This window comes from Oenanthe melanoleuca, chromosome 4A (assembly GCF_029582105.1).
Source record: "Oenanthe melanoleuca isolate GR-GAL-2019-014 chromosome 4A, OMel1.0, whole genome shotgun sequence".
In the NCBI taxonomy this organism is placed as follows: domain Eukaryota; kingdom Metazoa; phylum Chordata; class Aves; order Passeriformes; family Muscicapidae; genus Oenanthe; species Oenanthe melanoleuca.
In genome coordinates, this window is record NC_079338.1 from 9,840,561 (window position 1) to 9,863,965 (window position 23,405).

Below are 23,405 nucleotides of genomic sequence, written 5' to 3' on the forward strand. Positions count from 1 at the left end.
TCAGTGGAAGTTGTATCTGAGCAATCACTACAGACATGGGCCCACATTGTAAAACAAAACTCATTTTAATTTCAGGACCAACCTTAACCTGTGATCAGCTCAGCAGTTGTTACTGGAAAAATAAGGGAGACTTTTAAAAGGCAAAATTGTTTTCATCATTCTATTTTTTTGGCATAGCCTACATTAACTTACTACAATTTCAGGCCAAATGAGTGTTGATCAAAATTTAACATCAAGCTTTTTCTTCTCATAATCTAAGAACTCAGATGTTCTTTTTCAAGTATTTTTCACTGCCATTTAATACTTAAGCTACACGTTAACTTTTAAAAAGAAACCAAAATCTCAGCCTCAAGTCAGAACGTCTCCAAAGCCTTAGAGACATGAAGCTTATTCCAGATCAAAATTTACAAGTGGTTCTTATATTTGTAATGAGCTGAGACCTGTGCCAGAGTACTCTAAGCTGTGATTTCTTTTCAATCAAAAGGTAAACTAGGAAAATGTTTCTGTTCTTTTATTTTTCAGCCTTTCCCTCTTATCAGTGAGACTCAATAGTGAAGGTTTTACACAAGAACATGTAATTCTTCTGTATTTTCTCTCCTTTGAATTACTACTCAGTTAAAAAAAAATACTATTTCTCCATTAATCCTCTTTTGGCCTACAAATCACTGTGTTTACTATTTGGCCTTTCTGAAATAAATTTGACTATTATATGGACAGTAAGGAAATTATAGAACATTGTTGATGATTGTGTAACAGCAGATTTATTGAAAATATTTAGTTTATCAAGAAAAACACGTATTTGCACTTCAACGGGAGTAATTTCTGTGAATAGGTTCTAAAGTCATAGTAGTTATTCCAAAAAACCTTATTTCATAAAGTGCATGTTTGATCTTCAGACTGTTAGATATGTAATTGTGAATTGTCTATGGAAAATGTCCTACATACTTTTCTTTTTTATTTTCTGTTTTCCTATGTGTTTAGACATGTAAATCATGTAAATCTGGGGCACAGTTGTTGAATTAGCCCACAAAGTGGGCAGTGAGGCACATGAGCAGTTGGACACACCTCAGGGAGGTGATGCTGGTGCCTCTCACCAATGCATGGGGGGCTGCAGTAGCTCCACCAGCAGTTCCTGGTCTGCCTGAGAGTCTTGACAAAAAATGTAAGAGTAAATTAGGCAAATAGAAGAAATAGAATAAGAAATATAGTATTTCTTTTGTTTTTTTGCAACACCACATCATATCCTTTAAGCCCAATACAATGGGTGCTGTGGCTGCTCATTTAGTAGTTTTTAGCCCATTAGTGAGTAGGATTTTGCTTCCACAATACTTTACCATTTTATCAGCAGCTGTTTTGGACTTGCAAATCACTGGTCCTATTGATCAAAGGTGCTGAACTCCTACTGTTCCTATTGATTTCAGCAGGTGATGCAAATGTTCAGTGCCTCTGAAAATTGCATCTCATGTTCTTGGATTTAACCATCCATGACTATGAAATGACTATTTTATATACAAATGAATTCTCTAGTATGAATATGAAGTTGTCCCTATCTTTCATGATATTATCACTATTTATGAGTAGGCACTGGAGGTGGGTGTTGGGTCTTAAATTATATTCACATGGAGGGTAAGGAAGTTAAAACCTCTGTGCTGTCTGACACTGTGACCTGTCATTTGTCACTCCATGTACAAGGGAGAGAAGTGATGGTTTCAACATTGGGAAAGGCCAGGCCAAATTTTAAGGACATATGTATCTCAGTGCATGGATTTATAACATTGGTTACATTGCTTTAGACAATGTATAACAGTAGCAGAAAAAGGAATTATGCAGAGAGGGATCAAGGGGAAAATATACTGCTGTACACTGAATAATATAATCTACAGTAAACAGCACTAAATCTTTCAAGATTATGCAAATGTTGTGATACATTGAAATGCCATTGAACTCCTTATTGGGAGAACTCTCACTGCAACAGATACATCAGGATCTCTCATCTGGGAATTGTGGTGTCTGCTCTCCTGGATTCCGGGTCTTGTGGTGTCTGCTCTGGGTCTTACTGAGGAGCCTGACACTGTCACAAATCTCTAAATATTCAGGGAAGAAACATTTACTGTTGCCCAAGACTAGGTTTTGTTTGTTCCTAAGTATAAAATATGACTCAGTAATGAAAAATGAAACCATCATCCCTCTAGGAGGAGGGTATATTTGTATTTTCAGGTATAAAAATATGTTAGGTATAAAGGGAAGACTACTTGAGAAAGAGGAGAGTGCTGAGAGTTAAGATGGCTATAAGAGATACATGGAAGAAGTCCTTATTTCATTAAATGTCCTAGATGATCAAAACAATTTACCACTTTAATATGGATTTTTAAAAATACTCTGAAGACTGAATCAAATATTAAAAGTCTCAAGTTCTGAAATTGTTTACAGCAGAATGAAATAGCATTTTATTTGTAAAATAAGCTTACAGAAAATCACCTCTTCTAAAGGTCAGGATCAGAACTTTGGTTCTGGCTCTTGTGTCCAAGTATTTTTCTCATTAATTCATCTTTACTGGAACTGACACTGATGCATCTGTGGCTTCACACCACAGTGAAATCCAGTTTTATAAGCAGAACCTGCTAGCAGTTACAGAAACAAATAATTTTCTGGCACTTAGAGCAGGTGCAGAAGGAGTAGTCTGCTGATGTACATTCTATAGCAGCTCTTCTGCTGGGCTTCAGGGGGATGATCTACTGAGATTCTGTAAAACAGCAGAGAAAGCTAAACAGAAGCCTTTAGTAGAGGTCAGCAATTTGGAGGGGCTTCACATTTGCAGGAATTTTGTCCTTTGAAGTTCATCTCACAGGTAGTAAGTACTTACTGCACAGGACTTTTTTGATGTCTCCTCACTACTGAGTGTCTCTTTTGCACTGCAGCCAAGGCTCTTATTCACATTCTGCCAAACATGTAGCACCGGAGTTGACAAGCTGTGCTTACACAGAAGGTAGATAAGAATAAATTAAATTAGATCATTGGCTTCCTAGCAGATGGCGGGTTAATCCAGTTTACAAAGCAAGTTCTGAAAAAATTGCTTGTATCTTTGTGGATATTTACTTGAGTACACAGTAGAATTCTGGGGACTGAGGTGGTCAGTCTGGAACTGTCAGTTTGTTTTGTGTAAATGTAGAATAAAGTAAGTGATCTGGTCAGTTATTTCAGAGGTAAAGACCCAAATTTTTGTTCTGAACGTGGCCCTGTTGGTTTCACTTACTGCAGTAACGTGAAGCAAAAACCTGGCTCTGAGTAAGCAGCGTAAAGTTACACTCACTTTTCATCTCTTTGCTGAGATAGCCCATGAAAGAAATTTATAGAAAGATTAGATGATGTCTGATCTTTCCTTTAATATTTCTTTTATGCAAAATACGTGTTTTTTACCTAATGATATTTTTTAACCTAAGAAGCATAATAATTTAGCTAAGAAAAGCTTTGTAGTATGACTAGGATCTTCTGTACTGGAGAGAGAGAGATCATTTAAAATTACGCTGCACAGCTCCACTGTATGGCCAGGGCAGGGTGGCTGAGGAAAAAAATTAGATTCATCATAATCCTGTGGCATCCTCCAGTCTCTTCAGATCCACTGACTACAGACTCCTGCAAATTTAGCTTCTTCTATAACATCCATAATGCATGTTAAAAAAAGAAAAATCTCTACTTTTATGTTAGAATTTTATCAGAAACTTTGAATTTAAAAGGGCCATCTAATAAAATATAAATGAAATACAGGTATGGTAGTGTTCATCATATGAGCTGTATCTCTCACCATTATGTAAAGACGGTCAAATTTTGCCTTCAGATCAATTTTGCCTCCAGGTCACCTCAGTAGAAGCAGTGTACAACTCTGGTCTTGGCAACAGGCAACTCATAGATTGCACAGAGCAAAGTAATAATGTAATTATTGGCAGGGCATTATTCTGGATGTTCAAGCAAGCCAAAAAAGAGTCTCTTTTCAGATGAATGCAGTTCCTCCCAGCAGGGAGAATATTGCACTCAGCTGTCAGAGCACAGGTTTGGTTAGGCCAGCTGATGGAAGTTAGGGGTTGATGCTCCTGCTGACTCACCACAGCTCCTCCTAACAAAAGTGTGAATTTTGCAATCTGCCAGCTAACAAGCTGTTTCATCTCCATTTGCCTGCCGCTCCTTGGGTATTGCCTGAAACTGTAGCAGTTCAGCAGTGACTTTATACACCCTACTAGAACCTCAAGTATTTTAGTTGCTGCAAAATAACAGGGTATGTGATTGCAGAAGTTTTTTGGAATGCCAGATAGGCAGAGCTTTTGCTTCTTCTGTAATGTAGGTGTATTCATCAAACTTCAAAGACTGTTCTGCATGAACTTGAGCTACATCATTTAATGCATCCTTAGTCCTAATGGTGGGTTTCTTACTGTTAGTCAGCAGGCAGCCCTCAAGGGTGCTGCAGTCAAGATTTTTAGAAGGTTGAATTAGAGGAAAGGGCAGAGATGTTCACCAGAAAGTGAATGTCCCTCCTACCAGCCCAATACTAAGTTAGACAGAGTGATGGTATAATCACCTATTTGTTCAGTAGAGTAGGATCTTACACCTGGGCATTACACATGGGAAATACAACTGAGGACCTTGTAAATGGATTTATGCTTGGGGAAATGACATTGTGACCCACATTTGAATTGCATGGTGTTTTCTGTGCCCCTTTAGTAAAAGCCAGAAATCCACTAGAAAAAAATCAAAGGGAGAACAACTCAAAAGAGAAGTTCTTTGGAGGTTTTTAAATAAATTCAGTACATGCTTACTTATTTCTAAAGAGATTTGAGAGATGAAGATTTGAAAGTTTTATGTAATCTTATTTGGTGAAATAACTGTGTATTTAAAACAAGCTGTTCATATATTGTAGGAAAAAAGCTCCGTAGGAATTTTGTATATCCTAGGTAAAAGAAAAGTATGACAGAAAATGAAGAAGTTAGAAAGGTCTCTGTGTCTGCTAAATAAATAACGATCATTCCCTGTAGTTTACTTCTGAAAAAATGTATCTCTAAGAATTAATGCCTTCACTGGTATTTGTCTTCTGTTTAGTCCCAGAGTGACACCTGGATCTGAAGGTAGCTATAATTAATGTAATGAAAATTTGAATGATTTTAAGATTGCAAGATGACTGGGTTTGTGCAGTGTTAGAAGTCATTCAGATCAGTTCACATAGATCTTATTTTCACAGCCATGGGCTTTGCTGTGCAACCCTCAGTTGTGCCCATTGCTTAGCACAAGTCCGGTGCCCATGTCACCTCCCAGGGATGAGACATCCGAGGCTGGCAGAGACCGTCCTCTGCAACGTGGTTGGTGTCTCCAAGGAGGAAGCTGACTGTCAAACATAGATACAGATAGTTTTGCAGCTTGCCAAGCTTTGGCACAAGCTATAAAAACAACAGCACTTCCCAGCCTGAAGGAAGACAAAGCCAGTAAAGGATTGGAATTGGTGTAAATGATACCATGCACAGACTTCTCTAATGTGGCAAAGGCATGCACCAAGGAAAAGGTGCAGCACACGTTCAGCCCTGGCTTTGTGATATACCCTCTGCAGTGTGTTCAAATAACAGCAACATGAATAATAACAACAATGGGAATAGTGTCAGAAAGCAACTATATTATATTCAGGATTCGATAACCACTAAAAGCTTACTATTGATGTGGGCTGTTGTGTTTTGCTTCTGGTGATCTGTTTCAAGTGCTTATATAATTATTTGCATTAGTATAAATGAAATGTGCATTCATTAGCTATCAGTCTCATTGAACTGTGTTCCCTTTTGTTGTTAATAACTCTTTAAATAATAATAATATCCAGAGGCTCAAGCCAGGAGCAAGAGCACTTACTCTAGAGATGCCAAGGCTGCTTTTTGTTGTATGTGGCAGTGATCTCTCTTGTGTTAAAAATCTCAAAAAATCTCAGACCTTAACTCTGTGTGATCTGACTTCAAGACCCTTTTCAAAGTATTATCATGGTCCCTTGATGATTTGAAGACCATAGAATATGAAGCGATCTAGGCTTGAGATCTCACCACTGACACCAGAAAGCTTGAAAGTACAATTCTAATATCTCTTCTGGGAAGTGGATACGTGCTGCCCAGTCTCAAGAGTCCAGATCTAATGGTGAGTCAGTGGTTTGAGATGCAGTAAATTTCTCACAAACATTGTCACCTCACTAATTCAGTAGTAATGCTCTCTTTGCTTGATTTGGATCATGTATCTGTAGTTGGGTGACCCTAGAGTGCACAGATCTGGAATTAATGACTGTAGATTGGCAGCTTTGCATTCTTGTGGTAGTTTTCCCAAGCCCTTGACAGGAATCTTTTCCAGGCTTGGGATTTTGTTGAATTTTTATAATTCACCTTTTCAGCATGCAAGGCAGACTTGTTACCAAGCACATGGGAAATGGACTCCAAGTTTGCTGGTTGTATGGAGATATTTTCCTTGAAGTATGTACAAGTGCAGAATAAAACCATGTACTTTCTTAATGCAAGACCAATTCTAGATCACACTTATTTCTCCTGGGAGTCTCTGAGGTTCCTGCATGGTTCAGGAAGAGCAAATATATTGCCTTTTAGGCTCCCGCTGTGGGCAGATCCTACTCAGTGCAAATTGCTGCATGTGGCTAAAGAGCTGCTGCTCAGGCTTTGCTCTTCATGTGACAATTTCAGCTCCTCTGTGGGGCTCATCCTCAATCCATATTTTAGTGGGTCATCAGTCTTCCCTGCTGAGTTACTTCAATGCTAAGGCAACCTCTTCCTTGGAATAATTTTCCCTTCTCAGTAAAACCTAAGTAATTGTCTAGACTAGCTGCAGCACTATCATGTTATACTAAAATAAGATCCTCTGTTGCTCTCTTTCTCCAGCCATCCTTCAAGGCCTCAGATCAGAAACAAAGAAGGGAAAGCAGAAAACATGAATGGCTCTGCAGGCAAAGTAGAATAGGCAGCTCTTATGTATGACAATAAAGATAGTTTATAAATTCTTAAAAGGATTATTTAGTAGCTTTCCTTGTACATACATAAATAACTATATTTGTTAATTTGTGCTGTAAAATAATTGCATATATTTTAGATGTAGAGCCAGCATTTTATCTGCAGTGCAATTCTAGAGTAAGTCTGGAGTCAATGGTTTTGCTATTGTTTAGCCTAAATGAAAGGGTTTCAGAGTACAGTGGGCACAGTTTCACTTCAGACGAGATTGGAAAGGTGAGAAGTTTTAGTTGGTGTCATTGCTTTTGTCAACAAATTCTGAGATCTTTGACAGGCAAAAGCTGAGGGAAAACATTAATACAGCATTAGAATCTGTCCCACAATATTGAATTTATTCAACTGTTATCCTTCTAATTGCAAGTAATTCCATTAATTGCTGCAGAAATTCATCACCCTGACCTGGCTGAGCTCCAGAAGAAAGTGTGGAAACTAATTAAACATTGCGTTTTAAGGTAAAATGGTAAATTGCTCATTAGCCCCCTTGAAATTCTGATTTATTACTAACAGAATAAAGTAATACTTGACTTTGCAGTAACTGGGTCATAGCATTCTTTTGTAGTCTCACTGAAGGTGCTGTACTTTAGACATCAATTAATTGGTCTTCATTTTTTTGCAGCAGTACACTTGTTTGGTTTAACCTGGCAACTACAGCCTGTGGAAGGGCAGCTCTATGAAAATGGAGTTAGCAAAGGAAATAAAGGGACAGAATCCATGGATACGACCTACTCACCAATTGGAGGAAAGGCTTCGGATAAAACAGAAAAGAAAGGTATGTGTAAATGAGAAACCAGACAGTTAAACATTAAACATTAATTGCATAAACATAAAAACATTAACTGCTGTTAAACATTACTGCTGTTCAGATCCTGTATTTTCTACGTTTTGACAGTATTTTGAGCTCAGGTTCTAGCTTCTTTAGCATCATTTTAAAACAGGTAAAAATCCATAACTAGATAGGTTCCTTTAGCAGAGCTCTCACTGATATTAGCAACCAGCCCATTAGAAAAGGACTCTTCAGTAGCACAGTGAGGGAAGTGATGAAAGTGTTTTTTGCCTCGTTCCCTCTTTTGAGGAGGGCTTGATGCTGTGTCTATGTTGCAGACCAAAGTCAGTCTGAGGCAAAAGGAACCTCTTTGTATTGACAGGTCAGAATGTGCAGAAGAGTAGAAATCTTAATGCTTTTCAAGGCATCCAGTTCTTGAAGGCATAAGCTAAAATACAGCATCCTGTCACATCCTGGCTGCCCCAGTCACAGTGAATCAGCTCCCAGGAATCTACCACGGCTTCACAAAAATGCCTGAGCCAGTCTGGCAGGTCCCTGCTGCCAGGGGCACAGCCCTGCTCTGCCCTCCTGCCTCTCTCTGCAGTTCACTGTGTCCCTGTGCCCACTGCAGGGATTGTCTCCTGCACAACCCAGCCACCTCAGTCCTTCATGGCAGCAGAAATGGCTTTGTTAAAGAATGCAAATTATCTTCTGCCGAGGAAGTGGCTGAACCAAACCTCTTGAAGTGCCAGAGCTAGGATAGGAAAAGAGTGGGCCATGCAGCCACGGTGTGAAACAGAAAAAGAACTGTCTGAGATGTGCAATTCCTTCCTCTCCCTCCTGTCATTTAATATTATTAGATCACCTGCCCCAGTATTAGTCACATGCTCTGGCCCATGCTTCCCATCAACCATCGTGTCAACACTTTTTGAGCATAAAAAGCAAATGGTCTTCCTTTTTTTTTTTTTTATGGTACTCAGGAAAAGTGGATGAATCAGATCAGATCAGAGTGAATGGAAGTGGAATGTGAAACCTAATCTTCCCAGTTGTTAGGAGAAAAGTAAAACTGTACCGGCACCCTGCAGTGATAGACTTCCAGAGCAGGGATCTGATCTTGTGTGCTCTGTGTAAAATCCATGGCTGAAAACAGGCAACAAAGTAGAACATTGTTGTACCAGTCCCTCTAGGAGGAAGATTGCACTGCACATCAATAATCTTGCAAATCAGTGTGGCACAACTGGATAGAGATCATATTAGATAAAAGAACAATAGAAATATATGTAAGGAGACAATGGTGTTGTTTTTCCATTATTTCATCTTTTAGAATGGATTTGTAGTTAGTTGCAGAAAATGTTTTATATACTTTTGAATTTTTGTCCTGATGCACCATGGAAAATATCATAAATAGTTCTCAACTGCACTAAATCATTCTGTCAATGTATTACAGATTTAATAAAAGCTTTTCCAATGCATTTGGCGTCCAAAGAAGGATTTATAGAAAAAAACATCCAAAATATCAAAAATCTTAAAAAATTAAATGGTTGGAAACAGAGAAAAAAATATCAAGTCAATAAAGACTCAGTGTAGTAGGTAAAAATGCAAACCACCTGCCTTGCCCTGAGAATCTCAGTTTTTAGTGTAGCTACACAATGCTAAAGAACAGAGTCCTGTGATAGCAGAGTCATTTCACTGAGGGCTTATCCAGCAGTTTCAGAGGTCAGTCATGAGCAGACCTACGTTGTTATCTCACTTGTCCCCTTTCACCTTTTGGGACTAACATGTAGTCCAGAGTTTAAGATAGCAAGGAGCATACACTTGGGAAAACACAAGAAAAATCACATGGAATTAGTGCATGCACAGTCTGACTCGTCTTTGCTCATTTTCTTTCTTTCCATTCTTTTTGATATATATCAGTAATTTTATTTCCAGTCCTCATAAGAAATTCTCCATCTAGAAGCATCTAGAAGTGATGAAAAGGAGCACTTGGAAACAATCTACTCCTTTCCCTACAGCAGGATACTACAGAAAGTTGATGCTTTTCCTGTAAACTTGAAGCCTCTGATGTAATTTCACAGGGATAAATAACTACTGTCAGATACTGTGACCTCACATTTTCCCAACTCAATGCAGAAGCACAGAATGCTTTTCCAGACTTTGAAAGCATATGTTTTAAACTAATCTTTTAATGAAAATCAAGTTTATAAATCAGTAAGTCAGATTTCTTCAAGAAGTCACTTTATAACACACTGACCCACAGCTATGAGTTAACATTTTAATATGTAGTAATGTGATTAAAAACTCAGATATCCTATTGATGCTGGTATTTACCAGGGTAATACAAGGAAATTAATTGTTTCAGGATCAGTAATAATAAGCATATGGGTATATTCTTGTGGAGGTAATTGGCACCACACTGTTCAGTCTTTTTCTTTCTTTAAGCCAGGAGAAACCTGTGATTAGGAATTTATCTTCTGTTTTAGACTTCTCAGGAAACTGGGCTTCGAAAGCATAGGGGCGAATTAATACCCTAGTTGGCAAGATTAGGAACTGTACAAAGAATTGAATATAGATAATGAAATTATACTTTGTCATACAAAAATGTTTTTACAACAAGAGCAGAATTGTATTGCAGTGCAGTAATTTTAAAAGCTTATTTTGGACTTTTTCAAGAAAGAGCAAGAAAGTACACAAGGATAGTCTGTGAGGGGTGTGTTTTCAGGTGCCTTTTTTGTACAACCAAATGCCTACTTTGTTCAACTAAACACAGAAACAAAGCTAAATTCTTTTTCTGTAGAGAAAGCAGAAAGGCACAGTCAATATGAAAAATGCATTTCAGATGTGACTCCTACAACAGCCTTTCCATGCTCTGTGGTTGTCTGAAAAGTTAGCATTTGGAAAGTAGAGGTTCTGCGACTGCATCCTATCAGCAGAGGTGGATAGTGTGTGTGTTTTCCTGTCTGCTTTGTGAACAGCAGCATTTGTGAACAGCACTTCTTTCCCAGGGGATGAGATACATCTAAGTGCATCTAGGTTTTTTTACACTTATATTAAATTATTCCTAAAGCAAAGGTATTTTCAGCCAAATGTGGAAAAAAACTCCCAAGATATGTTGCAACACTAATGTGATATTCAGCATAATTTGATAATATCAATTAGTGAGAATTCACCCAGACTGAAGACATAACACTTTTTCTTTTCGACAAGGAAACAGACCTTCTCACTCCAAAATGCAAGTAGTTACTGTATGTTACAGGCCTTGAACACAGACCAGTAATGCCTTTAATTTCAAAAATGATACTGTATCCTTGACTCTTTACTTAATGCTCTACTGTCTTGTAATTGAATCATATTAATTACCATGTGTCAATATCATCAAAAAGTACCATAGTGTTTTACTTAACCCAGGGTAATTGCTTGCAAAGAGTCATTAAGATTTAATATCTCTAGAGTATTAGAAATAGAGGAGAAGGTTTTTTAATTTACATAAGCCAAGTAGGATCTTTTATGGGTTGGGGTGGAAAGGGATCCACTTTCATTGTGCTACCTAGAAAGTTTAATTCTCTTTCCAAAACTCAACATTCAAGATATTTTCCGTGAAGCAAGTTGGGCAGAAGTAGTCTCACCTAGAACATTGTTCAAGTAGCAATTTGGAAATATTTATTTTAACTCACAAACTACGTAAGTGGTGTATTGTTTGAGTACTAGATTACAAGTTTCTACTCTAAAAATAGATGTATTTACGTGGTGAGGTGTTATAAGTTAGCCCCTCATTCTTGCTGTGGGTTTGGTGACACAAAGCAGCTGTAAAGCTGGAAGATCTGGTACCCTGAGAATTGCTCCTGCCTTGAAAATTAAATCTCTATTCATTAAGAATGCTAAGTACTTCCTACGCTAGTTAAAGCCTGTGTAAGGTCCCACTGAGGGTCTTTGTTATTAACACACTCAGGCAAAAGCTGGCCCTAGCCTTGCTGCTGCTCTTTTCATTTCCAGGGGTGATTTATAAAATTTCACATACATTATGTTGGATTAGATATTTATATGCATTTATTGTAAAAGATGAGACTCCAGTCACTTTGCTCCTGGTTATTTTTCATTGTGGTTCTGGAATTAAATGTAACATAGATGTATATGGCTGCTGAATTCAATCTTCTCTTGACTCATCCTCTAATGCCACCCACTATCCTGCTTTTACTCTAGTTCAGAGTATGGAAATGTCAATAGAGTTTTACAAACCTTTCAATTGAATTAGCTCAAATGTTAGGGTCTGTGGTTTGCAGCATGTCACAATGCTGACCACAGGTAGGCAGTAAAAAACATAAAGATGATGATAGAGGCCAGCAAAGCAATCCAGCTCCAATTTAGCTTGGTGACGTCTTCCTTATGCATTACATTTCCCTTTCTGTTTTAGTGCTCTCACACCCATGTGTAAAGTTACATATTGTAGATGTCTGCAAATTTATTGTTCAGCATTATGAAATTTTGCCAGTTTTGTCTTCAGAGTGCCTTTCCCTGTCCTCATGCCCCTGTTCGGCTTTCATGAAAAGAGACCAAGGCAGAACAGATGTTTTTTATTTCTTAAAGACTAGATTAACACTACCATAATAAAACCATTAGGAATGGTGATTAATAGAAATCTGGGCTTTGGAGAGGGCCTCTGAACTACCAGGTTTGATGGATCTTCTGTCCTCACTGGGATCCATTTGTGTAGCTTCTGCAATGCTCCTTCTGCAGCAGTCTGAAATACGTGCCAGAGGAAGAATTTCCCACTGTCCTCATTCTGTGTATTTGCAGTTGAATGGGTTTTGTTTGCATAGTTGATGGGCAAAGACTGTGGTTTATGCAGCAGCAGTTCCACGTTTTCATAATTAGTAAAGTGTTACAAGATTTACAGCAAAAATCATGGCAAAAATACCCCATGACACCTGTTGTTGGAAATATGTTGTACATGTTTGTTTGTGTTTTGTTGAATAAAAAATGCAGTTATCAGTGTTAGAAGTTGATTTTTGTATATTCTGATATATCTAAGGCCGATTTATATCTTGTAAACTTCTCTCTTTAACCATTGTAAATACTCAACTGACTACTTGTTTGTTTCTGGAAAATTAGTGTTTCAGAAGGGCCGGGCCATAGACACGGGAGAAGTAGAGATTGGAGCACAAGTTATGCAGACCATCCCACCTGGTTTATTCTGGCGCTTCCAAATTACCATACATCACCCCGTGTACCTGAAATTTAACATTTCACTGGCAAAGGATTCTCTGCTGGGAATTTATGGCAGAAGAAACATCCCACCTACTCACACTCAGGTAATTGGAAATGATCCTCATTCTGTCACACATTTTCAAACAGCAGTGTGGACAGGATGGGAGTGTTCACAACAGGCTTTCAAAGCAGAGAGGGAGGAAGGGACTGGCTGTAACCACAGTCTCATCCTTTTCTTTTACTGAGCTCTAGCAATACCTCAAACCATGCTCTCTCAGAGGAAGGGACAGTGTAATACCAGACAGGTCAGCAGCTATGACCTCAGGGATATGACTGTCTGGGAGGCTGAACAGGTACACACTGCCCTGCTGCATAGATCCAGCATCTTCTATGCAAGAGATGAAATTCCAGTTCACTTGAAAATGCTTTAATTTTTTTACAATTCCCTTAAAAGAGATTGTGCAGTCAGTATAAAGAGTTGATAGAAAAGGAAAAAAGCTATCTCTGGTTTCTAAGATTAAAATTATTTTTGAATGATTGCTCCTGGGGATTTTGCAAGAGAAAACATAGCTAAGCAGTCATGCAGTATTGCTGCTCACATTCAATTTTTTGTTTAGACTTAATGTATTTGGCATATGAAGCTGTCATTTCTATGGATAATAAATTTTTCGTCTTTCTTTGTAGCAGAATCACACTCCACGGAGTGTGATAAACATACATGAAATCATGGAAAGATTGTTTATAATGTACCATTGGAGATCATCTACTCTAACTTCAAGAATTTTTTACTAGAATTTTGATATTAGAAATAAGCACTTTCAGCTGTCATTGACTTTAATTGAAGATGGATCTTCAGTTGAGCTGACAATGAACTTTACTGAAAATCAGAATGCCTAAAAAACCTAGAGAAATACATGTATTTCTTGAACAGGGATTCATTGAAATCTCTGGTGCTTTGAAGTTAACAGACGTTAAAGTTGTCAGCATCCACCTGTATTAAGAATTTTCCTGTAAAAATATATATACTTATTTGTATCACTAAAATTAAATATAATGAAAAAGTAAATTTAGATTTTGATATCTGATAGTATTATTAAGGGGCGAGGATTTAAAAATCTGGTGTAGAACAACAGGTTTTTAATATCCTCGTGGCATTTGAGATGAATATCTGCATAGCTCTACATCTTTGGAATTTTGGAATTATTCCCATTAAAGAGATGTAATTTTTGGAGTAAATGTGCTGTATCTAGTGCAGCAAGTCTGATTTTATCCTGCCATAGCAAACAGTTTTGCCAGATTTGACACCATATTTCTGACCTATGATAACACTTTTCATATGTAAACTGAACCTAAATTGACTGGGTTATGCAATTGCTGTCTACATTGGTGAATACTTAGGCAATTCCTCTAAAGATTTCAACTATTTATTCATCTTTGAAGGAGACATGCAGAGTAGATTCATGAATATTTGCTAGGTGGTTAATTTTTGCTCATTATTATTTCAGTTTGATTTTGTAAAACTGATGGATGGAAAACAGTTAATTAAACAGGAACCAAAAAACTCTGAGGAGCCTCAGCAAGCTCCCAGGAACCTGATCTTAACTTCACTGCAAGAGACAGGTTTCATCGAGTACATGGATCAAGGAGCTTGGCATATGGCATTCTACAATGATGGAAAAAAAGTAGAGCAAGTGTTTGTACTAACTACAGCTATTGGTAAGAACAATCACAATGTAATTGTTATTCTGATTATTATTTTGCAAAGATGTATTTGATGTGTTCCAGCTCCTCTTAAGTATTCTCTTAAATATGTTTTGTTTCAGCTTAGTTTAATTAGCCTCAGTGAAGCCAGCATCAGGTTTAAACTAATATTAGACAATTAGCAACATATATATATTAAAGATGGGTGTTATCAAATTAATTAAGTGTGAAGTTTTCATTTGTTAAGACTTTTATATAATAATTTAAATGCTTGAATGATTTCTGATGTTATCTTTTTCCAAGTAAAAGAGATTTTATCTGCCCTCTCCAATTAGGTGGGCGATAAATCCTACAGAAATTATCCAGGCTTTAATTTCTTATTTCCAGTATTTTAGTCAGTTGAAAGTTGGAATATCTTTCATGGATTTGTTTGTGAGTGTTGTTTGATGAACGAGTGCTGTTGCTTTATGTAGTTACTGAAATGCACCATTTTGTTTGGAATACAGAGGACAAATACAGGAGGCAGTGTCCTGGTTGTGTGTGAGATTCCTCCTGCCTTTTTAACACATATAGGTGGGCAAGTGTTTGCAGGTGTAGGTGTTGAGAGTGAGCAGTCCTCACACATAGGGCTTTTTTGGAATTTAAATTTAGGTAAAGTGTTGTATTGATGACAGTCTTGGTTTGCTGCAAGACTTTAACCACTATACCCTTTAGTTAACCTGTTCTACCATATGTTTAGCAAGATGTCTTTACTAGTAATGGACGTGCCATCTGCTCTTCAGAACAAGTGGATGCTATTTTTACTTTATGGTAAACACCTTGGAGAGCAGGACAGTATGATTCAAATATCAAGATTCTCAAGGACTTGCATAAAAGAAAAAAAAATTAGAAATTGAGATAGAGTTGTAATATAACTGGTTCTGGTGTAAAATTTCATATTTGATCTGTTGAACTTCTGCAAGAAAATATGCCATTATTCAATTCCATCTGAGAAAATAAGATTCAAGCAATTTATGAAGCATCTCTGCAGATGCTCCACAAAAACCATAAAACCTGGCCATATTCTAGCCCAGCTCAGTATCCAAATTCCTGCTCCCTTATTTATTTTTATTGTAAGACAGCAGGGTTTATACAGGAGGGTTTAAATAAAATTTCATTTAGTAGCATAATTTCTACTCCTCTCCTTCCCCCCCACTCCCACCAAAAATGAAATTATTTGCCAGACTTTAATTCATGTTGCATGTGGTATAAAAGTTGTTGTCCATCCCTTCTGTGGCCAATAAGCAGAAGAGACTATGAAAGAGGGAAGCATGTGAGCCAAAGTGCAGGCAGGAATCCTTGTACTTCATCTTCAGAATAGCAACAAGAAGATACTTTTGGGGAAAAGTCTGTTCATGTTGCTGCAAGAATCTACTACTGGTGCATTTAAAAATACTGCCAGCTATTGTGTTTTCATAACCTGTGTATCTGCTTCTCCTAGTTTTCTGTGCATTTTAACTTGATTGTTTCTTTGGGGGTTTCCACAAAAAAAATTAAAAAAAAAAAAATCAGTCCTTGAGGCAATATTCTTGTTCTTACCCAGACTGGTCTGGAATCATATTTGACATTTCTGAAACAAAGGTATCAGCCAGGACCAGAGACCCTGAGAACAGATTAGGAGCTTGGAGGCATCTCTGCCAAGTGCTGCTGTGAACCAGCCATGCCCCTCATCAGTATCTGTTAGACTCTATTTCAAGATGCTCCATGTTAGTTATGTACAAAATTTTTTTCTGACACTTTACTGATTTTCTGATCAGACTTTCCCGAGGAGGGTGAATTGCTTGCAAAACATGGCATGCTTCAAGTACTTCCATTAACTAAACAAAGGGGAGCCCAAACTGGACTTTGCATTGAGGGGAAGTAACTTCTCAAACCATTCATTCTTCATTTCAGGTCAACGTAGGGATTATTTGCCATCTGATTCTAGGAAAACTGAGAGAAGACAGGCAAGCCCACACATAGAGCAATAGAAGAGCTGATAATGAACAGTAATATAAAAATAATAACAAGAAGCAGTCCTGTGAAAAAAAATCCTTCTAAAAAAGAGCTGTTCTTTGAACTTCTAAACAGACATCTGTGTACAGGTTGTGGATATCTGATGAACAGATGCATATTGAATGTCTGTTCTTTAGTATAAACTGAAAGCCTGAAAAGAATATATTCAAATAACTATAGGAGTTTTCAAGAGGAACCAATCCTTATCTAAATGCCCATAATTAAAATCAAAATACACTTATATAAATTCTTTTTATTAATTGTAGGATCTGGGTTTTCTTCTTTTTCCTCAATTATTTTGTGGAAAAGGTGTAGAGTTTCCCATTTTCCTATAGCCAGAGGTACTTCACATCTATTAGTGGATGTGGCCACTGGACAGTCTCAGTTTCCCTGGTTCCAGAGACTCTGCCATCCAGAACCTGCACGGGCTGCAGAGCCACTCAGTCCCAGAGCTGGTGTGACAGTGACCTACTCCACACAGGATCATCTTAGCTTGAATTTACTTCATATTCGTTACAGAAAATCCATATAAATCAGTGAATCCACTGCATTCCTGTAGGAAATATATGTGTGAATTGAAACCATCTAATCCATGTAGAGATAGGAGCCTGTCCTCAGATGTGTGAGGTTAAGTGGCTTAATATCCAAACCTGTGTGATAAAACATGGGCAATTTTAAGATCAGAACTGAAGGTGGGGTTTTTTTTTCCCTTCAAATCTAGTTCTTAGTTCTTTTTCACATTGAATTTCATCACTGTACAAAAGATTATTTTTTGTTTATCTGATTGTATAGAAGTGGAAATCCTGCCCTTCTCCAAGGGATTCAATTCACATGGTTCAAATGAACACGATAGAAGGCAATTTACTCTATAAACAGGTTTCAAACAAATTACTTCAGCAAGAAAGAAAGTGTTTAAGGTGGACATTTTTCAGTAAATACTCAGGTTCCTGCAGTGCTTTTAATGGTGGTAAATTTTACATGAACACTTACTTTAAAAGCTTTTTGGTGTAATATAAATGATGCACCTGTTATCTCAAAGCTGTCAAGAAAAAATCTAATAAATATTTGTAAGCTTCTTGAACAGGAATTTTGTTTTATGCTCCCTGTGAATGAAAATGGGCTTTTTACTGCTTCTGCACCTATTTGTATGTTGAGATGTGTCCTGCAGAGTGAGGTGAAGATGCCATTCATTTCGAATTCAACCAATTTATGTTTTTCTTTGTGCACAATTGCCTGAATAAACAGAAATCCTGGATGACTGCTCAACTAATTGCAATGGGAATGGAGAATGTATCTCAGGCCACTGCCACTGCTTCCCAGGATTCCTTGGTCCTGATTGTGCAAAAGGTAATCTTATATTAACTGCCCCACAGTGCATGACAGGGATCATGATTGTGGTGTGTGACTACTGGGCTTGTGAAGATTCAAAGTGATTAAAGGAGATTAAATTCCTTTTTCCAGCCAGATGGCAGATACAGTACAAGCACATATGTGGAAAGTTTCTTTATGCTGTACTTGGGTTAACACAGATCGACCACTTCTCCCTCCCTGGCTTTCAAATTTAATAGGTTCCTCCATCCATCTTTGCTTCCTGTCTGTAATTGTAAAATACATTTTTAAATAGATGTGTTAGCGTAGCATAATGTTTCCTGTTATTTGAAAGTGACAAACAGTTTCACTTTGGAGAAAACATAAGTAAATCAAATGCTTCTGTGGTCTTAACTTGAATAAGGTGTAGATAAGAAACCTAAAGCAGCTTAGAGACGGTTTTCCAGCATTAAGGCAAAAAAACATGTTAAGTGAGCTTACTTCTGTTTCAGATATTTCTGTCAGTATTATCCATTATCCACTGCATGTGATGTCTAGAAGTTCTCATGATTTCCCAATGTCTCCTCAAATGTAGGGCTTATTTTTTTAAGACTCAATTGGCTCAGAAATTGATACTGGATTGTAAAAGCAAGCTTCCACAACGCTTGATGATTTACATACAGATTGTAATGTCTACAATTTCAGTGGTATTATGTCTTCTAAGAAGAAAAAACAAAAATGCAGGATCTTGCTTCAGTTCACAAGAAAGAAATATTAATCTTACTGAAAATCAGGCATCCCTGCAAATTTTCGGCGGAGGCCAATCAAGGAGAGAGTTGGTTTTATCTTCTAAGATAACCCATTTCTGGTCAAAATTAAGGTACAAGAGAGAGGCAGACGGAGGAGAAAAGGACATTGTACTACTGCTGCACTACCTAATTCAAAGATTTCAGTCTGTTACAACCCTTAAACCACATGAAGAATTGAGGAGCTGGAGTGGAAAAGCAATTTTACAGAATGATAAATGCAATAAATGTTAATCTATGTAAGTATGTAAATACATTTAAAAGGTCAATCTGCCTTCTTCAGATTCCTGTCCAGTGCTGTGCAGTGGAAATGGAGAATATGAGAAAGGTCACTGTGTGTGTCGAAATGGCTGGAAAGGACCAGAGTGTGATGTTCCAGAAGAGCAGTGTATTGATCCAACCTGTTTTGGCCATGGTACCTGTATCATGGGCGTCTGCATCTGTGTCCCTGGATACAAAGGAGAGATTTGTGAGGAAGGTTTGTAAAATTTCCTTCTCTGCAGTCAGGGAGGTTGATTTTTTTGTATTTAATTTCCACCTGTTTTAAGGTAATTTAAAACTCACAGAGAAGTAGTCAGCTTTCTGTGAAGCAGAACTATTTTGCTCAAAACTACCTTTAATGTCTCAAAGAAAGTAATGTTAAGATTTTAATGTTAAAATTTTCAAAGGTAAAAGTATTCAGGTCTTGGTAATAGTCCAGTGGACTGATCACATGAAGTTCACATTTTTATTTTAAAAGATTAAATTATTTATTTTTAATTGGCCAAAGGGTAGGGTAAGACAGTCAGAAGCTCATTTAAACAAAATGTGATGTGGTAATTCTCCAAAGCCATCAGACTATTGTAATCAGCTTTTCCCTTTTTCATTCTGTTACATCAGAGTTTTACAGATTTTTCTGACAATATAAAGCCAAAAGGGCAGCAAACAGGTTAGTTTACCAGAACATATAATTTTTACTGTGTGCCTGTGCACATGGCACTAAATTGGCATCCTTTAAGGCTTGGCTAACAAAAAGTGGGAAATTCTGTGAGAAGAGGCCAATGTATTTTTTCTGGTTATGGTACTGATGTGTCTCTGCCTTCATCTATAAACAGAAGTAGTTGTTGTTTCCCTCAGCATGTCTGAGATAGCTCATCAGCTTTGACTTTCTTCCCTTGTGCATAGCCTCAGAAAGCAGAGCTCTTCCTTGTGCTTTCCCTGATTTGATGATTTTTCACTAGTCCCTTTAGCCTGGAGCTACTTGACAGCATACTTTGTGCTTCCTGCTATAGAGATTTTCAGTAATTCTTTTGAGTAGCACACACAGGAGGCTTTTTATGTTGCTTGAATTCTCTAGTCAGAAAAATGTCCAGGATGAATTTGATAGATTTGACATACCTGGAATAGTTTTTAAAGGGAGGATCAAGAGAATGCTTCTGACATAGTCAATTGTTGGTAGTTTCAGAAACCAAGAAAACCCAAATGGGAAAAAGCAAGTAATACACAGATTTCCTCAGTGAGGCCATGATGCTGAACAAGCCTGTAGCTGGTGAGGCGGACTGCTGTTTTTAGTAGCTTTGTTTCTTGCCATAATGAGACCTGCAGAATGGTTGGGGAAAAAATTACATAAATTAACTCAGACATCTATTGAAACAAAGAGTGGGAAAACATTAGATTTTTATCATAAGAAACTTACTTAATTTTTTTAAAATGTGAAATTACGTAGAAATGCAGAAATATGGTGGATTAAACAAACATATGTAACCAAGTACAGTGGGTTTTTATTGTAACAATGTGTCCTTGACATGACTGTTCAATTTGTATTGTAAAACATAACTTGTGCAATAGTTAGGGAATTTTGTCAGGAATTAAGATTATTTTATTGTATTTAAGCAAGATTTAGTCTTATAGCAGTGCTGTTAACTGACATGCACAGATGTACTATCCAGGGAGTACCAGTAACTGCATGTGTTCATTATTATGGGGGTCCTTTGAATTTGTCCTGCCAGATTATCATTCCTAAAATTGAGGACTTCACTCTATTGATTTTAAAATACCAGCAAAATAAAGTGCTGTCTCAGGATGAGAGAAAATTGCTGTGTATTTTTGTCCTTTGCTTAGCAAGATGTGCATTGTCCAGAACACTGATTCCTTCTCTGAGTATTACACTGTGCTGTACACAAGCCTGGAAGGCTGAAAAAGATACCAAAAAAATCTTAAAATAAGATGTTGAATTGGTGGCAAAGCAGTTCAAAAGATAAAACTTAACTTCTTTATTTTTAGGTTGAAAGGTTCTATAAACTGGAGGCCATTAATTTCTATGTCTGAAGTATTTAGCCTTCCCTTCCTGAAGAAGAAAGCATCTCCATTCCCATAGCACAGGACACTATTTGTTAAGTTTATATTTAAGTTATTAAAACAGAACTTGTGCTAATACTTGAGAAATACACAGCAGAACTTTCACAGTGTCTATCAGTCTGAAGCATGATACAGCATTGATAGGCTTCTGGCTAATTGTTTCCCATGCTCGCACCCCACAGATCCTTCAGCTCCACAGTCTTCCTGCAGCCTCCAGGGAAGGCTGGCTGCTTCCTGCTTAAAACCTGGCTTGTTAAAGCAGTGCTGGAGCTTTGTGAAAGAATATGCTGCTCATACAGCACTAACCAGCTGATTTAAATTCCTCTACAGAGCTCCTGAATTTTTCACTAGGAATAGTTTAATCCAAATTGAGAACAAATTTAGTTCTTTGTTTGCAAATTGTTCATCAGTGCATTATGACTTTTATGAAGCTGTTCATTACCTGCAATTGCCCAGCACATATTTTTTATGTGTATGGGAATTATTTTTTTTACAGCAAGCATTGAGTCAAGAGATTCACTACTTAGTCTTAGTGGATAACCCTTTTTTCATAGCAAAATTTCAGCTATAGAGATAGCTTTCCACAGGAAGGTGAAAAAATAAATCTTCCTTTTCCCAGATGTAAATAAAACACAGTGCACAAATACCCAAATGGAGCTACAAAGTACAATTACAGAAGTAACTATTAATTCCTCCAGCTGTTTCCCAGACCTACTACTGAAGCACAGACTTCACCAACTTAGACTAATAGATCTGTCCTGGGAAACTGTGTTTTAAAAGTAAGACAAAATCCATGACAAGAGATTCATATGGCCTCTAACAGTCTACACACTTGCTTTTTTTCTTGTTTTCGACTTGTCCTTTTGCAGAGATGTTAACAGACATCTTTGCCTTGTATTTGTTAACATCGTTTCAGTTGGGTATTTGTACAAAAAATCCAATTAATCTAAATCGGTGATGTATTTCACCAGTAAATAACTGTAAAGATGTGAGTTTTGTGCTCTGAGTTGTATATTCCCTGCTTTCCAGAGGACTGCCTGGATCCCATGTGCTCTGGCCACGGTGTGTGTGTCCAGGGGGAATGTCACTGCTCCACGGGCTGGGGCGGGGTGAACTGCGAGTCTGCGCTGCCCGTGTGCCAGGAGCAGTGCTCGGGCCACGGCACCTTCCTCCTGGACACGGGACTCTGCAGCTGCGAGCCACAGTGGACGGGTCCAGACTGTTCCACAGGTATGATGGAGACTTGACTTTATCGGCATTGCCTGTGCTTTCTGCTGGAGTCATGAATAAAAGTAGTTGCTCTTACTGTGCTAATAGGAATTTAAAACACAAGACAGGGATGAAGCATGAGTACTGTGGCACAGCTCTTCATGAGCTTGTCAGCAACTGGCTTTCAGTTGCCAAGGATAAGAAGTACATTTTCTCTGTGGCAAGAATTTTTCTGCCTGGTGGTGTGACATTAAGAACAGTAGTCCTGCAAGAGGGCAGATGCCTTCTGGCATGCACTGGAGGTAAGTATGGCTCTCACCTGAGCTGCTGAGCACCTGTCAGGCTCATGCAGTCAGGGAATCCACACAGAGAGAATGGGAAGATACATTAAAAAAAAAATCCAAACACAATGATTGATGAGTAAGAAAGCTCTGTCAAAAAAATCTTTAAACAAAAAATATCATCATTCTCTCATGCTGGGATAAAAATTCTCTTCTTCCTCAAAGGACCATCAAGGCCTGACCTCCCCAAGATTAAGAGTTGAAATAGATTTCCTACGTGCTTTATACATTTGCATTTCTTTTTCTTGAATTGAATGCACTCTGCACATTTTGCTCTGTAATGGAGCATTTCATTACCAATGTATGTACTACGACTTTTTCCCCTATAGAGCCCACAGAGCCAGAATCTCAGATGATAAGGAGCACATCCCAGTAGAGAGGAGATGCAAGTGACAGATCTGCTGAGTACTGTGGAATACAGCCAGTGGACCAAGTCACCAATTTTTCTTAGAAATCATCATTCAGAGGAGCACTTGAAACAGTATATATATTTCTGCTCAGATCTTTAAAGTGTGTGCTTGTAATCTTTAAGTAGGGACTTAGAAAATGTTCCTCTACATGATGAATTTTTAAGCAACAAAATATTGACTTGCTAATAATTTTCAGTGTTTGTGACAAGGACCTTGCATTCATTCTACACTCCAAAATTAACGCATGCAATTTTAGTCTGACACTGTCA

At 37.7% G+C, this 23,405-nt stretch overlaps 1 protein-coding gene across 1 annotated transcript in view; it reads left to right on the forward strand.

Moving 5' to 3' along the window:
• TENM1 (teneurin transmembrane protein 1) overlaps window positions 1–23,405 on the forward strand; it is an 831,368-nt gene that overhangs the window by 690,574 nt on the left and 117,389 nt on the right. The window contains exons 9-14 of the mRNA XM_056491567.1: window positions 7,642–7,794; window positions 12,895–13,094; window positions 14,496–14,706; window positions 17,971–18,072; window positions 19,123–19,317; window positions 22,206–22,406. Coding sequence (XP_056347542.1) covers window positions 7,642–7,794; window positions 12,895–13,094; window positions 14,496–14,706; window positions 17,971–18,072; window positions 19,123–19,317; window positions 22,206–22,406 — 1,062 coding nt within the window. The remainder of the gene's footprint in view (window positions 1–7,641; window positions 7,795–12,894; window positions 13,095–14,495; window positions 14,707–17,970; window positions 18,073–19,122; window positions 19,318–22,205; window positions 22,407–23,405) is intronic.